The sequence below is a fragment of the Chlorocebus sabaeus genome, chromosome 24 (genome assembly GCF_047675955.1).
Source record: "Chlorocebus sabaeus isolate Y175 chromosome 24, mChlSab1.0.hap1, whole genome shotgun sequence".
Classification (NCBI taxonomy): Eukaryota; Metazoa; Chordata; class Mammalia; order Primates; family Cercopithecidae; genus Chlorocebus; species Chlorocebus sabaeus.
In genome coordinates, this window is record NC_132927.1 from 21,804,697 (window position 1) to 21,821,353 (window position 16,657).

General features: G+C 36.9%; 2 protein-coding genes across 8 annotated transcripts in view; one reads left to right on the forward strand and one right to left on the reverse strand.

Moving 5' to 3' along the window:
* FANCM (FA complementation group M) overlaps positions 1-10,439 on the forward strand; it is a 70,800-nt gene extending 60,361 nt beyond the window's left edge. For all 7 annotated transcript variants that reach the window (XM_007986594.3, XM_007986596.3, XM_007986595.3 and 4 more), the window contains 3 exons: positions 5,721-6,096; positions 8,206-8,497; positions 9,419-10,439. In XM_007986594.3, the coding sequence (XP_007984785.2) occupies positions 5,721-6,096; positions 8,206-8,497; positions 9,419-9,557 (807 nt within the window). In that variant the 3' untranslated portion in view covers positions 9,558-10,439. The remainder of the gene's footprint in view (positions 1-5,720; positions 6,097-8,205; positions 8,498-9,418) is intronic.
* A 2,253-nt stretch (positions 10,440-12,692) lies between these two features.
* The window catches only part of MIS18BP1 (MIS18 binding protein 1), a 55,439-nt gene continuing 51,474 nt past the window's right edge, over positions 12,693-16,657 (reverse strand). The window contains exons 15-17 of the mRNA XM_007986602.3: positions 15,585-15,672; positions 13,911-13,965; positions 12,693-13,723 (exon numbers count right to left, since the gene is read on the reverse strand). Of these exons, the coding sequence (XP_007984793.3) occupies positions 13,620-13,723; positions 13,911-13,965; positions 15,585-15,672 (247 nt within the window). The 3' untranslated portion in view covers positions 12,693-13,619. The remainder of the gene's footprint in view (positions 13,724-13,910; positions 13,966-15,584; positions 15,673-16,657) is intronic.

Here is a 16,657-nt window from a genome sequence, read left to right on the forward strand (position 1 = left end):
ATACATTGTGGAATGGCTAGATCAAGCTAATTAACATATGTATTACCTCAAATACTTATCATTTTTTGGTTGAGAATACTTAAAATTTACTCTTTCAGTGATTTTCAAGATAAAATACCTTGTAATTGACTATAGTCTTCCTATCTGAAATTTTGTATCATTTGACCAACACCCTCCACCCCAACCTTAACCCCCTTACTAACTACTATTCTCTCTGCTTCTACTTCTCTTTATCCCCAAGAAGTTTCATCACACTCTGCCTTAGCCACATGCTTGACTGTCCACACAATGGTCCTCATATTTGTGTTTCCAGTTGCAAATTGTCCCCAGTTTTTTTTTTGGCGGGGGGAGGCGTAGTTATTTCTTGAAGGCATTGTTAGGAAAAGATTGACTACATTAAGTCTTTATAATAGACTGGAGAACAAGAAAGTACTTAATTTCTTTGAGTTTCAATATCCTCATCGATAGTATAGAGATTAAAATCCCAAGATGAGTTCTCGTCGTGTTGCCTAGGCTGGAGTACAGTGGCTATCCACAGGTGCGATCATAGCTCACTGCTCACTTGAACTCCTGGACTCACGTGATCCTCCTACCTCAGCCTTCTTAGTAGCTGGGACTATAGACATGCTACACCATGCCTGGCAAGATTACTATATTTGTATAATTCATTGTAATTGGGGTCTGTTATTTGAGAATTATTGTGTTCCTTTGGAAGTATCATGTCCTTGCTTTTTCATATATGACGTGTCCTTATGTTGATTTCTACACATCTAGTGGGACATTCACCTCATGAAGTTTTATGGAGTAATTTCCCAGGGAAAGACTTATTTGTATAAATGGGTCTTAGGGTGTCAGTTTGGTGGGGTGTGTTGGCCTTGGTTCTAGGTGGATACAGTAGTGTAGTTTCTTCAGCTGTAATTCACACTAGTGACATTTGCGAGTGTCTCAGTATCCTAGGCTTTTCTCAACAAGACAGAGTCCCTCCTGACCCTGGGCTAACCCTATCTGGGCAGTGAAGATGAGGCTACAGAGGCTGGGTGCCTCCACACTGCCCTTCTGGGCTTCAAATTACCTTAGATGCCTATTCACCCCCACACCACACTCCAGTGCTCTTTACTTGGAAAAGAGAAATAAGCACTGGTAATCACTAACACTTTAAGCAGTATTTCTACTTTGGTATGTCCTAACTAAAAAACAGATACAGGCTAGTGATACTTTGAAGAGCACTATGAAAAAGGATCAGTAGATCTTAATGGAAAGATGTTTTAAGTTTTCTACTATTAGTGAATAAAATTACATACAGTATAATTCTTCTTACTTGAAATTAGGAGGGGAAAGAATTTTTGAGGTAAATTTGAAAAGGCATAAAATAGACTACCCTGACAAAAATCTTCACAGATTAAAAATACTAATATTTGCATTGTCATGAATATTACAAACAGTATTGCTTGTCTTTTATTTGCTTTTTTGTTTTGTGTTTAGCGTTTCTTGCTATATGAAATATAACTTCTTTATGCAGCCTAGATTTTTTTTCTTTGTACTTCCTGACCTTGTTGTCATGTTTAGGAAGCCATACTCTAAGATAACTAAATACTTTCACTATTTTCTTCTAGTTCTTTAGTAGCCATTTCCTCCTTCATTACATTTATTATTCTTTTTTAAAATTAAATATTAAATATATTTTAGCGATAATTTCTGAATAATTAGAATGTTGATCTTAGTTCATTATGTTAAAAGATAGAAAGTCTACCTTAAGTTACAATGTAGAAAGGTAGAGGGAGTATTGCTCCCATCCTTACTGTAACAAAGAGCTAGTCATCAGCAAAATCATGTTTTCTTGAAACCATTACAGAGCTAAGGTTGTAGGGCAAACAATTAGGCTGATATTTAAGGAAAAACAGGCCCCTCCAATGAAAAGCTTGCTGATTCATGGCAATCACTGGACACTATAAAATGTGGTAAAAACAATTCAGCTGACCGGGGGCAGTGGGTTACGCCTGTAATCCCACACTTTGAGAGGCCGAGGCAGGCGGATCATTTGAAGTCAGGAGTTTGAGACCAGCCTGGCCAACACGGTGAAACTCAGTCACTACTAAAAATATAAAAAATTAGCCAGACATGATGGCAGATGCCTGTAACCCCAGCTATTCAGGAGGCTGTGCCAGGAGAATTGCTTGAAGCTGGGAGGGAGAGGTGCTGCACTCCAGCCTGTGTAACGTAGCGAGACTCCATCTCAAAAAAAAGAAAAACGAAACAAAAACAACAAAATTAGCCTGGCATGCTGGTGCATACCTGTAGTCCTAGCTACTCAGCATGCTAAGGTGGAAGGATCACCTGACCCCGGGAGGTTGAGGCTGCAGTGAGCTGTGATTGTGCCACTGCACTCCAGCTTGGGCAACAAAGTGAGACTCTCTAAAAAAATTAAAAAAAAGTTTCAGCTAAAACGTTAGTGAATTACAAAAGGCAATGGACTAGCATGAAAGCTTAGAACCCCTGGGAGTTGTAGACACAAGGGGAATTTACAGCCACTCATGGGCTCTTCACACACTCATCAAGGATTCACAAAAAAGACTGAGAATAAGAAAAACCCTTTTTCTTAGTACAGTCCTTGGGGAAGAGAGAAGCAATTGCTGTGGAAAAGGAACCATGCCTCCTTTCCCCTATGGAACAAAAAGCTTTAAGCTACTGGGGGAAGAGCAGCAAACTGTATCACCCTCAGAGCTTAGGTGAAGACTGCAGATCAGGAAGGAAACAAGAAAAATACCTTCTATAACTGGGAGAAGGGCAGGAAAACATCTTAAGCCTAGACAATTAGAGGTCTCTAATAACTGGGAGGGAGAGTAAGATCACTGAGAAATTCCTACCTTCGAGACCTACGGAAACAAGTCCTGCCCAAGACTATCGCTGAACCAGGACAATAGAAAACACCAATTCCACACTCCTAGTGCTCCCTCCCACCAGTCTAGCAAACACCAAGTAACTAGAGCAATCTGCTGACAAGTATGGGAAGAGAACATCTTGGCAAATCCAAAGTTAGGAAGATTTTCCTTTATGTTTCCTTGTAAGAGTTTTATAGTTTTAATTCTTCAGTGTATACCTTTGATTCATTTTGAGTTAACTTTTGTTAATGATGTAGAAGTCCAGCTTTTGTTGGTGGTGGTGCATGACTATCTTGCTTAAAATCAGTTGACCATATATGTGAGGGTTTATTTCTAGACTCTCATTTCTTTGGCATCTGTCTTTTTCTATGCCAGTACCACGCTGTCATGATTCCTGTAGCTTTATAGTAAGTTTTGAAGTTGGTAAGTCTGAGTTTTCTAACTTTTTTTTTTTTTTTAAGATTGTTTTAGCTATTCAGAGTCCCTTGAAATACATGAAATTTAGTATGGGTTTTCCCATTTCTGCAATATATCCTTTTGGAATTTTGAAAGAGATTGTATTGAATACATAGATCGTTTTGGGTAGTATTGTCATCCTAATAATGTTAAATTTTTCAGTGCATGAAAATGGGATGTCTTTTTATTTATTTTGTTCATGGTCCCAAATTGAAATCTACAAAATAATTTATATTCAACAAATTCCAGGCCAGGCACGGTGGCTCACGCCTGTAATCCCAGCACTTTGGGAGGCCGAAGTGGGTGGATCATCTGAGGTCAGGAGCTCAAGACCAGCCGGGCCAACATGGTTTGAAACCCTGGCTCTACTAAAAATATAGAAATTAGCTGGGTGTTGTAGCAGGCACCTGTAATCCCAGCTACTTGGGAGGCTGAGGCAGGAGAATGACTTAAACCCAGTAGGCAGAGGTTGCAGTGAGCTGAGACTGCACCATACAACTCCAGCCTGGACGACAAGAGCAAAACTCCATGTCAAAAAAAAAAAAAAATTCCAGTTTTATTTTTGTGTCCTTCACTGTTTCCTTCCTTGTACAAAGGTAGTAATTAAAAATATCTATATACTTCGGCTCGTTTATACATTGTTTGAAATATATAATTAGATGCTTTTGTTTTTAATCTTCCTTAGGTAAGTTAGTAAAATATAGTACGTACTTTATCCCGTCTTGATTTTTTTACTTTATATCCTCAGGTTCACTCGATGGTAATATACAGATATATATTCCTCATTACTTTGTGTAGCTACATATACCATTGTATTATTAGGTAATTATTTATTCAACATTTCTATATTGATGCATATGTGGGTTGTTTCTAATCTTTTGTTCTTATAATAAATAGCCATGTTTGTATTCTCTTAAATGTTGCCGGTGTAACTTTGGGATTAATTTCTTGGAATTGCTGTAAAAAGTAAATGCATATGTAATGTTGCCAGATATTGCTAACTTCTCTATAGGGTTTGTACTTTTTTTTTTTTTTTTTTTTTTTTGAGGCAGAGTCTCGCTCTGTCGCCCAGGCTGGAGTGCAGTGGCTCTGCTCACTGCAGACTCCGCCTCCCACGTCCAGATAATTTTTGTATTTTTAGTCGAGACAGGGTTTCACCATGTTGGCCAGGCTGGTCTCGAACTCCCCACCTCAAATGATCTACTCGCCTCAGCCACCTAAAGTGCTGGGATTACAGGCGTGAGCCACTGCACCTGGCCCTGTACCATATTATTACTACCAGCATTGTAAAAGAATTTCTGATTTCTCCAGAACTTTATTAACAGAGAATATTGTCAACCTAGTGAGAGATGGCGTGTCATATAGTTTCAAATTTGTGTTTTTCTTTGCATAGCAAAGTTGAAAGCATCTTTTTTCTTTCAGTTTCATACATTCATATAGCTTGTAAGAGCCATTTGCATTTCTTTTTTGAGAGCACATTTTATTACTTGCTTTTTGTGGATCACACAGATATTGTGTATTTTGGCTACGAGCCTACATGAGGGCTGTAGGGCCGGTATGTCGATACCAATTCTGAGATTTTTTGCCTCTCTCCCAGATATCAAGATTGACAGCTACTTTTTCCTTTCTGCTTTTATGGAGTAGATTTATTTTTTATTTGCGCTTATAAAAATGTTTAACCGTTTTTGGGGACAGAGGTTCGGACATCTGGCACTGTTTCCGTGCCCTGTGCCTCTGCAAAAAGTGGAGCTCATGGTTCACAGGATTTGGCAGATTACTTTGGAAAGGAAAGCTGGGTATGTTCTGGCTTAAGTAACTTCCAAAATTCTCACTTCCATGTTGTTTTTGACCTCGGTGTATTCCTTCCTTTCTTGTCAGACCATTTATGTGTTTCTAAATATTTTTTACAAACATGTTAGTTTTTTAAAACTAAACAGGTTTAGTTGTTTTCAACTGGAGATACTTTCTGGTTATCTAATCTTCCTATTATTTTTCAAAAATGTCTTGTCTGGTTTCCTTATTCTACACAATGAACTCTAATCTGCTCTAAGGTTATTTCACCTTCCATTAATTTGTTTTTTTTTTCTCTAGGCTAAAAATTATAATTTTCTTTTTTAACACTTATTTCCTTTCCTGTTCATTTTTAGACTTTCTCCTATTTCTTTACATCCTACTGTTCTTAGCTTTTGTTGTTAATTATGGCTTTATAGTTTTTTGAGGTGTAAGAATAGTGACTTATGTGTTCCTTCATTTATTGTCACTTTGGTCAAATTGAAGGAAGAAAACTGGACGTTCTCAGTACGGAGAGTCAACTTCGGACATGAGACACTTATGGCACATTTATGTATTTCACCTGATTGTGACCAGTGTTTTCCACTTTTTCAGGATGGTAGTGCTTTGGAGGATTCTTGCGCTTCAGGGGCATCCTGTTCCAATTCAAGACCACATTTAGCTGGGACACATACTTCTCTTAGACTTCCACAGGAAGGAAAAGAAACCTGTATTCTTGTAGGCGGTCATGAAATAACTTCTGGATTAGAAGTAATCTCTTCCCTAAGAGCAATTCATGGGTTGCAAGTAGAAGTTTGTCCTCTTAATGGCTGTGATTACATCGTGAGTAACCGCATGGTGGTGGAAAGGAGGTCTCAGTCTGAGATGTTAAATAGTGTCAATAAGAACAAGCTCATTGAGCAGATCCAGCACCTGCAGAGTATGTTTGAAAGAATATGTGTGATTGTGGAAAAGGACAGAGAAAAAACAGGTTTGTATTTTTAAATATCTTTGTTTATAAGACTGTAAAGGAACTTTACTGTTAACTTAGTTTATTCTTCTATTATTAGGATGTGGGAACTCTTAAAATATAAACACCTGACTGGTGAATGTCATTCTTATTTTCATGCAGCCATAATGGCTTTCATTAGTTATGGTATTTAAATGCAGCTTATGAGAACTGAAGGGTTGGAAATTGAAGGCAAGTCTGCCAAACATAAGACTTTTTCAGGAACCCACGAAAAATGAGGGCCTTAAATAAGGCAGCAATGGGGAGGAGGAGTAGTATTTGGGAGATGTTTAAGGAGTCAGGATTAGCAAGAGTTGGTGGGAGGGGTTGAGAATTACTGAGTTGACCAACTTCTTGGTTATTGGGGAGTTAAATAGTTACTGTTTATTGCAATTATGAATATAATGGAAGCAACAGATAAGAGGGACAAGAAAAGTTCAATTTTGAACACGTTAAGATCGAGTTCTCAGTGGGTCACTGAAGTGGGTGCCTAGGATGCATTTGGAAGTGCAGGATTGGAGCTTCAGGTAGAAGATTTCTGCAGTAATTATTCAGTTGTATGGCGAGCCCTCAAGAACAGTGAAAAGATCATGAGATACGGAATCAGAAGACACACTGATTACTGGTTTCTCTATGAGACATTGCACTGACAAATCACTCCCTCTGAGGAACTAATAATATACTTGTCCTATTCATCTTGTGATATTATGAGAACTAAGTAAAATCATGTAGTTGTGAAAGCCACTGCAGAAGAATTGAACATTTATACTTTTGGTAATAGTGTAGTTTATGTAAAACACTGGTGTGGGAATTGGGCAGCTTTTTCATCCCCATTTTGTCATTGGTGAACCATGTGGCCTTAGATAAGTCATTTTATCTTTTGGTTACCCAATTTTTTTTTTCCTTTTTTTTTTTTTTTTGAGACAGAGTCTCGCTCTGTCACTCAGGCTGGAGTGCAGTGGCACGATCTCAGCTCACTGCAACCTCCACCTCCCAGGTTCAAGCAATTCTCTTGCCACAGCCTCCTGAGTAGCTGGGATTACAGGCATGTGCCACCACGCCCAGCTAATTTTTGTATTTTTAGTGGAGACGGAGTTTCACCATGTTGGTCAAACTGGTCTCGAACTCTGGACCTCAGGTGATCTGCCAGCCTTGGCATTCCAAAGTGCTGGGATTCCAGGCATGAGCCACCGTGCCCAGCGTTTTTTTTTTTTTTGAGGCAGAATCTCACTCTGTCACCCAGGCTGGAGTGCAGTGGCACAATCTCGGCTCACTGCAACCTCTGCTTCCTGGGTTCACATGATTCTCCTGCCTGAGCCTCCTGAGTAGCTGGGACTACAGATGCATGCCAGTACGCTCAACTAATTTTTTTTTGTATTTTTTGTAGAGACGAGGTTTCACCATGTTGGCCAGGATGGTCTCGATCTCTCGACCTTGTGATCTGCCTGCCTCGGCCTCCCAAAGTGCTGGGATCATATGTGTGAGCCACCGTGCCCAGCCCCAGCCTCTTTTTAATTTGAAAAGTCAGGGATAAAGGAAATAGATTTGGAGTAGACAGGAAAGTAACATGGCAAAGGTTATAGAAAAGTATCGGGGGCCATAATAGGGAATACCAATAAAAGGATTTAAGTAGAATATGGAGTAGAAAATGAACAAGAAAGGGTAGGGAAATAATTGGCAAGATGACATTAAAATGGGTGTACAGGGTAATTGTTGAGTGATTCTTTGGAATAAATACATAAGATAATTTTATATCACCTAAACCAGTACTTAATGCGCCCTTCCTCAGAGCTAGCATGAAAAATTAGAGATGAGTAATACAATCTTGGCCTTCAGGAGTGAATTATGTAGGAATATAAGCTCTTCCTTACTTATTCAGCTTTCTATGTTGATTCCAGCTCAAGGTGTTCATAGTTATCCCTATTTTCTTAGATATTTGAGAAACATTAGTTGTAGGGTTTCTCATTAGCAGAATGTGGCACTAGTTTGCCAATGGTGTAGATCTTGGGATTTTAATAAAATAAAACATATTAATGATTCTACTTGATATTAGTTACTAAAGTTTGCCTTTCCCTAAATATAAATATTTAGGAGACGCATCAAGGATGTTTAGGAGAACAAAAAGCTATGACAGCCTGCTGACTACTTTAATTGGCGCTGGAATCCGAATTCTTTTCAGTTCCTGCCAAGAAGAAACTGCAGATTTGCTAAAGGAACTGTCTTTAGTGGAACAAAGAAAGAATGTTGGTATTCATGTTCCAACAGTGGTGAATAGTAGTAAAAGTGAGGCGCTCCAGTTTTATTTAAGTATTCCCAATATAAGTTATATAACTGCATTAAATATGTGTCACCAGTTTTCATCTGTGAAAAGGATGGCTAACAGGTATGTCTGTTGTAATATTTTTAAATGATTACTTTTAAAAGATTCTTAAAAGCATTCCATAGAAGTTTAACGTTAAAAAAATTTAAGAGGCATCGTGCCTGTTAGATTTTATTAAGTAAACATTTTTTGCCTGCCAACATATATTAGTTACTATATGAAGCTGAGGGACATTAATCGAAAAAAAGAAAAAATATGTGTAGGGATTTCCTTTGAGAACCTTAGAGCTCTGTGGAGAGACAATAAATAGCAGTTACATTTGACTTTGCAATCTAACATTTCTGGGCTGTTCAGTACTGTAACAAGAAAAATGAGCATTTATATTGCTTGAAGAGGGAGATTTTAGAATGTAGTTCATTTTAATTAAAGGCCTACATCAGATACTGTCTTAGCTCATGCTGCAATGCTAAAATACCATAAACTGGGTAATTTATAAACAACAGAAGTTTATTTCTGCCAGTTCTGGATACTGGAAGTCTGAGATATGACTGGGTTCTGGAGAGAGCTTTGTACTGAGTCACAGACTACTGCCTTCTCATTGTATCCTCACATGGCAGAAATAGAGCTAGCTAGCTCTTTGACCTCTTCTTATAAGTGCACGAGGATATCCACCTTTATCAACTAATTCTCGAAGTTGCCTCTTCCAAATACCATCACATTGGGATTAGGGCTTCAACATATGAATTTTGGGGAACACAAAAACATTCAGTTCATTGAAGATATTGGAATTGTTTTTCTAGATAATTTTAAGGAAAGGAACCAAGTAGGTGTTTTATCCAAACTAATTTTCAAGACATCAGCTGGACGGATAATGCTTGAGATGATTTCCTTAAAGGCTACTGTGTTTGGTGTTCTTTAGGTAATATTAAATTTTATAAAAGCCAAAAGTCCTAGTGTAATGATTTTGTCTCATTTATTTTTCAGCTCACCTCAAGAAATCTCCATGTATGCACAAGTAACTCATCAGAAGGCTGAGGAGATTTATAGATATGTTCACTATGTATTTGACATACAAATGTTACCAAATGATCTTAACCAAGATAGACTGAAATCTGATGCATAATCAAGCTGCTCAAGATGGGGTTTTCAAAGAACTCTCACAATATTAAACGCACTTCAATAATCATTGCTGTTTTGTGATTGTTTATTTGTAAATAAGAGAATATTTCCTTAAATATATTTTATATTGTATATATTTTTATATAGATTATATAAATTATTAAAAAACAAAAATCTGATGTTCGGTGATCATTTTGACTAGATTATGAAACTTTTTTTTTATTAAATAAAACAAGGTTTATTAAAAGTGTTACTAAGGATAGTTTAAGCAAGTAAAAGCTAAGCTAGAGATATACTTTGGAATGTTTCCCAAGATTAAAGTTGTATTGTTGTGATAAATAGTAAAGTTGATATGTCTGACTACAGCCAACTTGTCGATTTTTCCCATGTGTAGATAGTATACTTTGAGTGTACCGATTCTAAATATGTGTACTTGGTAAGATGTGGGTGATGGGTGGTTGTGAGATAAATGACCCAGTAACTAGGAAAGTAGAAAACTTAACTGAATGTTTATCTGACCCGAGGTGTGTCCCAGTTAAGGACTGTCAAATCTGTTAATATGAACTCTGATATGGTTTGGCTGTGTCCCCAACCAAAATCTCATCTTGACTTGTAATCTGAATTATAATCCCCATGTGTTGGGGAGGGACCTCCTGGAAGGTGATTAGATCATGGGGGCGGTTCCCCCATGCTGTTCTAGTGATAGTTTTCAGAGGATCTGATGGTTTTATAAGGAGCTTTTTCTCTGTTCACTCTGCAGTTCTCACGCCTAGAGCCATGTGGAAAAGGAAACATTGGCTTCCCCTCCACCATGATTGTAAGTTTCCTGAGGCCTCCCCAGCCATGCAGGACTGTGAGTCAATTAAAATCTTTTCCTTATAAATTTCCCAGTCTTGGGTTATTTCTTCATAGCAGTGTGAGAATGGACTAATACAAACTCCCAGCTACCTTACTCTTTTTTTGTTGCTGAAATATATTCAAAGTGGTATATTGGTTTGGACTTAGAAAGTTTCTTTTTAATATAAATTACGGAATGCAGGCCCATTATGTTGACCACATTACATTTACTGTTTTGATCCATTCTGTTGTCTGTGATGACATTAAGAAGGCTTTGCTTGGGGCCGGGCACGGTGGCTCACGCCTGTAATCCCGGGCAGATCACGAGGTCAGGAGGTCGAGACCATCCAGGCTAACACGGTGAAACCCTGTCTCTACTAAAAATACAAAAAAATTAGCCGGGCGTGGTGGCGGCCACCTCTAGTCCCAGCTACTCGGGAGGCTGAGGCAGAATGGCGTGAAACTGGGAGCGGGAGCTTGCAGTGAGCCGAGATTACGTCACTGCACTCCAGCCTGGGCGACAGAGTCAGACTCTATCTCAAAAACAAAAACAAAAAAAGAAGGCTTTGCTTATATCTGCAATATATATGACATCTTTCTTCTAGTCAGTCTAGTACTAAAGCAGCCTTTAATTATGTGAGTCCTTTATTCTTGGCCTCATTTTTACCCCTATTACATTGTTGGGTACTTGAACCAGCCTCACCGCAGAACTTTCCTCACCTTAAATCTGGCAGGGACTTCAGAGCTCATGTAATTCAAATCACTTCTCTTCCCTTTCTTACCAAATGATAAAAGTGATGCCCAGAAACAAGTGACTTATTCAAGTTTAGGCTGGCAAATCTAGAAGCAGAACCCAGAAACTAGGTATGATTTTCTTTCACTCTACAGTGTTGATAAAAGGGGACAAAAAAGTTATTCTGCTTAGCTCCTTTGAGATAGTATCAACTCTCAACTTGTCTGAAAGCAGCTGACTTCTTATGTCTGCTGCTCAGTAATTCTGTCAAAACCACAGAGAGGAAACACTGTAAGTTATTGCCTAGTGTGCAGTTACCAATTTTCTGTAACCGGACTTTTTGAGTATTTCTCCTTTAGTAGTGAGTGCAATGCTAAGCTTTGACAGGAGGAAAGGAGCCTTTCTCCTTCTACTGTGCTACATCTTCATGCATCATGCTGCTGCTACATTGTCAGCAGGCACTGTGGGTAGGGGCATCTGGTGGTGCTTTGCCCCAGCTGCATGCCAGAATCATGCAGTCCCTCAACCTCAGAGACACCACATGCTCAGACTCAGCTGTGTGTGTACCCATCAGACAAAAAAAATTACGTAAATTAACATGGTGTTACAGACATAACCTAGAGGATTTCATTTATTTATGCTTTCTGTGTGGAGAGCTCTATCCATATTTAGGCTTGCAATAGCCTCCGCCTATACTCTCATTGGTAGCCATTAACCATTGATTATCCATCTTATTATTTAAGTCCTTAAGGTCCTTTTCTTTTCCACTTTTAAGTCTCCTTTGGAGGTTACTTAAACTTTATTATTAGTTCATCTTATGACCTGATAGAAATGGGACAAACCAGGTACCTGGCAGGTGAGATACCTTAGAATAGGGAAGGCGCTGAAGGAGTTCTGATAGGACAAGGGAATATATAGGCAGTAGGGGTCAGACTCTTGATTTGAGTCAAGTTTATGCCATTTCAATTACCTTTTTACTTTTTGTTAAGGGATTTAACCACCTTCTTAACTCCTAAAACACTATCCATTAACTCCAAGCAGTATAGTATTAGATCAAGTATTGGCAACTCAAGTAATACAACAGCATTTTTTTTATTGGCCACTCCAAAATAAACCTTTCTTTTGATCCATCCTATATCCACCAACGGTCTTTATGGCAGAAATAATCATGGTAGTTTAAAGAATAATCTTAGTCCAATTGCACTGTTCTTTTTAGTGTTTCCATGAGTCCTATAATTATACAACTGCTGATTATTACTATTTTATTTACATATTTATTTTAAGAGGAGTCTTTTTCTCTTGCCCAGGCTAGACTGCAGTGGCTAGTTGCAGGCATGATCATAGCACACTTCAGCCTTGAACTCCTGGGCTCAAGCAATCCTCCTTTCTCAGCCTCCCAGGTAGTTGAAACTTGACACCAGGCCTGCTCTGACTAAAACACTTAAGAAACAAGAAAATGTTATTATTTTTTTTTTTTTTGAGGAAGCTTAAACAGGACCACTTGTGATTTGTTTTTATTTCTATCAATCACCCAGTAATTTGTAACAAACAAAAAACAAGGAACAAATACTATAAAAGCAAACTAACTTTATTTGAATAATCTAAATAGAGAACAAAGGTAGATGAATGTGTAGCCAGAGGGAAAATATCCTATGTCAAGTTTCAAAACATAATAAGCGAAAATAGGTTTATTTCTAAACGAAATTTCAGGGAAAGAAAAAGGATGTTTATTATAACATAATATATTGATTACTAATGGTGAATCTATTAACTGTTTGTCTAATCTAGTCAAAATATTTAAGCTGTATCTGCATATGTAAATAACACTTAAAAATTAGAGAACAAAATCTGTTCTCTAATTTTACCTAGTAAAATAATGGCAAAGCAATAAACTAAATTTGCATAGGTTTCATAGATATGCCAATCACATAAAATAAAAACAATCAGGAGAGAAGCATGTCAACAATGTGTAATTTAATTCCAACAATGTGTAATTTAAACATTAGGCTTGGATAACAACAACAATTAGTAGGTAACAAATCCTACTCTGGCTTGGATAATAACTGGTAACAAATGCGAACTTAAAAGTTTTCATGAATTCAATAGATACCAGTACAACCTCTGTCATCCTTCTCACCTTCCCTTACTTAAATGGTAGCAAAATTTTCTTGAAACTAAAAAAAAAATCTGTTTGGGAAATGATTTTCTTAAAGTAAACAGACTTGGATGCTTATTTAAAAAGTATCTATATATTTTAATATGCAAAAACAGAAATGTACAGATGTCTACACAAGCAAAAACAATTTTCTTTACATTTTTAGTAAGCTGCAGCAATAAGGATATTTTAGTTTGAACACAAACACATGAAACCTTCAAAGAAGTCCACATTTTCATAGGAAGCTACTTTACAAAGAAAATACATGTACTCCAGTTGAAAATACAAACACACTGTCTGCTTTATGGTAAAAATCCCAGGAATCGTATTTTCTCATTTTACTATGCAGAATCAGAGTTTGAAAAATAATAATCTTTCTCTTCTTCATCTAAAGATTCCACAGCATTAGTGAAAAGTTTTCCAATACCAGAGTTTTCTCCTAAATCTGTGAAGAGAAGTTTAATAAAAAGATTAATAAATTTCTAAAGGTACTTTCAATAAAACTGAAAACAACTATAAGGAATAAAATGCTAAGTCTGTCCACTTGAGAGCAATTAATTTTAATACCATTTAAATAAAGAATCTACCTTATAATAGAACTGAGTCACAAAAGAAAGCTGTAAGTGTATTACCTGTGTTAAGTGGGGTTCTCCTTCTTGGTGTTGGAGTTGAGAAATCAGTTTCAACCTATAAAAGAGTTACTATTAATAGCTAAATGGTACCTCCTGGTGAAGTCTACCTCAAATCTAGACAAAATTAAGCATGCTTATCCCCAGGTTACTTTGAACTATAGGTTACTATGCCTATAACAACATTTAATCACATTATAATTATCTGTGAAATGCCTAATTCTCTTTTGGGTTTATTCAGGGCAAGAACCATGACTTACTCAATGTTGTTTCCCACTGCAGGCAAACACTACTCATAAGAAATTATTATAAACAATGCTATAGCAGTTAAAGGATAGTCTATGGGCCTCCAAAAGTTGCCAAAATGTACTAAGTAATTAAGTAATGAATATACTGGTTTAGTAAATGTAAAATATAAACAAAATTTATCAGATTATATATAGTAATTATAATTACAATACTATACTGTACTATTACAGTATAGTAATTACTATACCGAATAGTAATTACTGTATTTTACCTACAGTCTGTTAACAGTACAATGTTTTGTATTAGCAGAATTTTAACTCTCTGTACTTGAAATTCTTGGCTAAAATGGTAATGTAAATGGCAAGTTTGAAGTACATGCTCACACACATTACAATGCTTATCAAACTATTGACCATGGCTGGCAATACTTAAATCTTTTAAAAATAAAAAGTAACAGAATAAAAAAATATAGTAGCCCCTATACTAAGAGTAAGTACTGTTTGAAGAAATTTTTGAGATACAAATTCATGCTCACAGACTGTGATATAAATGTATTTTTTTCTGACATGAGGTAAAAGACTGTATTATATCATTTAGCCCTCAAAATCATTTGATAACATAAATCAATATAATCATGATCCCCATTGTCATACCACACATGAAATAAAATGATATTAGAAAGCTTAAGTAACTTGCTCAGTGTCATAAAGCAAGGGACTCAAGGGGGTTCCCATAAGTTACCATTCTCTAAGATTAGCTACTTACTGTGACGAAATTTGAGATGAAATACTTTTTCCAGAGTCCTAGTACTTATATCTGATTGATAATCAGTTATTGCAATTAAAATCAGAAAATTAAAAATTTAAAAAGTAATTCAAGGGGATAAAGGATTGTCCTAATCTTTTCTCTGAGGGATATAGATCATTCTATTAAGGCATCTTTTAGTTAAAAATTTTTCTGTAGTTGGATTTTAAATGTTAGAATGTAAAAAAATAAAAAATAAAAAATAAAGTAGCTACATCTGAAAAACACTTGAAACCATTTTAAAGCGACATAGGATTTGATGAAATGTCTTACTTTATGAGAATGATGACTCAGTCTGAATTATTCTTTAATCCTTGATCAGGTAAGCTTTTGTGTTTTGTCTGAAATATCCTTCCCAGACCTGTGTATATTTTTCCCACCTTTCATTTCCCAAAAATCAAAGTTTTTACCCACTTTCCCCTTGCTCCAATGTTTCAGTCTATGTAAAGCCATCTGTAATCCTACAGTACTTATGTACTTACCTCATTCATGGCTTCATTATTGTAACTTGTTACATCATAATCACCTTAGGGACAGGGACTGTCACATCACTTATAACTACCACAGTTTATCGTATATTAAAGTTGTTTCATAGATATGTGTTGAATAAAGAAAAATACTTACTAATTTTTTCTTGATGTTGCCCCAGACAATACCACCATTACTTTTATGATATTTTTGCATACGAAAAACATATTTATCACAATCATTCCTGTTTGAATACAAAATAATTTTAAGTCAACAATATTTTTAAGTCAACTTAATAATTTTAAGTTAACTGTCATACTTTTAACCACAGGTTGAACAACTGCCTAAATTAATTTCAAATCTATTTTTTTTGAAACAGGGTCTCACTCTGTCGCCCAGGCTGGAGTGCAGTAACATGATAATGGCTCACTGTAGCCTCAGCCTCCTGGGCTCAAGTGATCCTCCCAACTCAGCTTCCCACGTAGCTTGGTCTACAGGCACGCGCCATCACGCCTGGCTAATCTTTGTATTTTTCTTAAGAGACAGGGTTTCGCCACATTGCCCAGGCTGCTCTCGAACTCCTGAGCTCATCAAGCAATCTGCCCTCCTGGGCCTCCCAAAGTGTTGGGATAACAGGCGTGAGCCACCATGCCTGACCTCAAACGTATTTTCATCTTTAAAAAGTACCTTCTGTATTTTAAAGAGGACAATACAATGTGCCTATGGAGATGGGCAAAACGCTTAAACATTTTAAAGGAAATACTGAATAAGACTATTTTGGGAAATTATGCTTTGCTTACTGTTCATTGTACCGTCTATGCTCTTTCCAGTATCTTGCTGCCTCTCTTCATTTTCCAAAACTCCCACTGAGACCTCTGGTCCTTGGACTCCCTTTTGCTGTACCATTATCTCTCCTGTTCACTTCCTTCCCTATACTAATTGAATCTCAGTTTATTCACTTTAAAGATATGCCTGGTGATTGAAAACCCTCAATTTTTCCAACTGTGCTGGGTTTCCAATCCAGCTTATCAAGCCTTTTATTTCTACAAAACTGTATCTTTCTTGAATTCCCCATACCAACCACCAATTTTTTTTTGTTTTTTTCATTTCCTTTACCTTGTCTCTTCCCTTAGAAGTAAATAGGCTTGACTCATAACTGACGAGTTAAAAGCCAAGTAGAATGGTTGTTTTTAATTCCTTAAACCCACAATTCCTAATCCCACTTATGA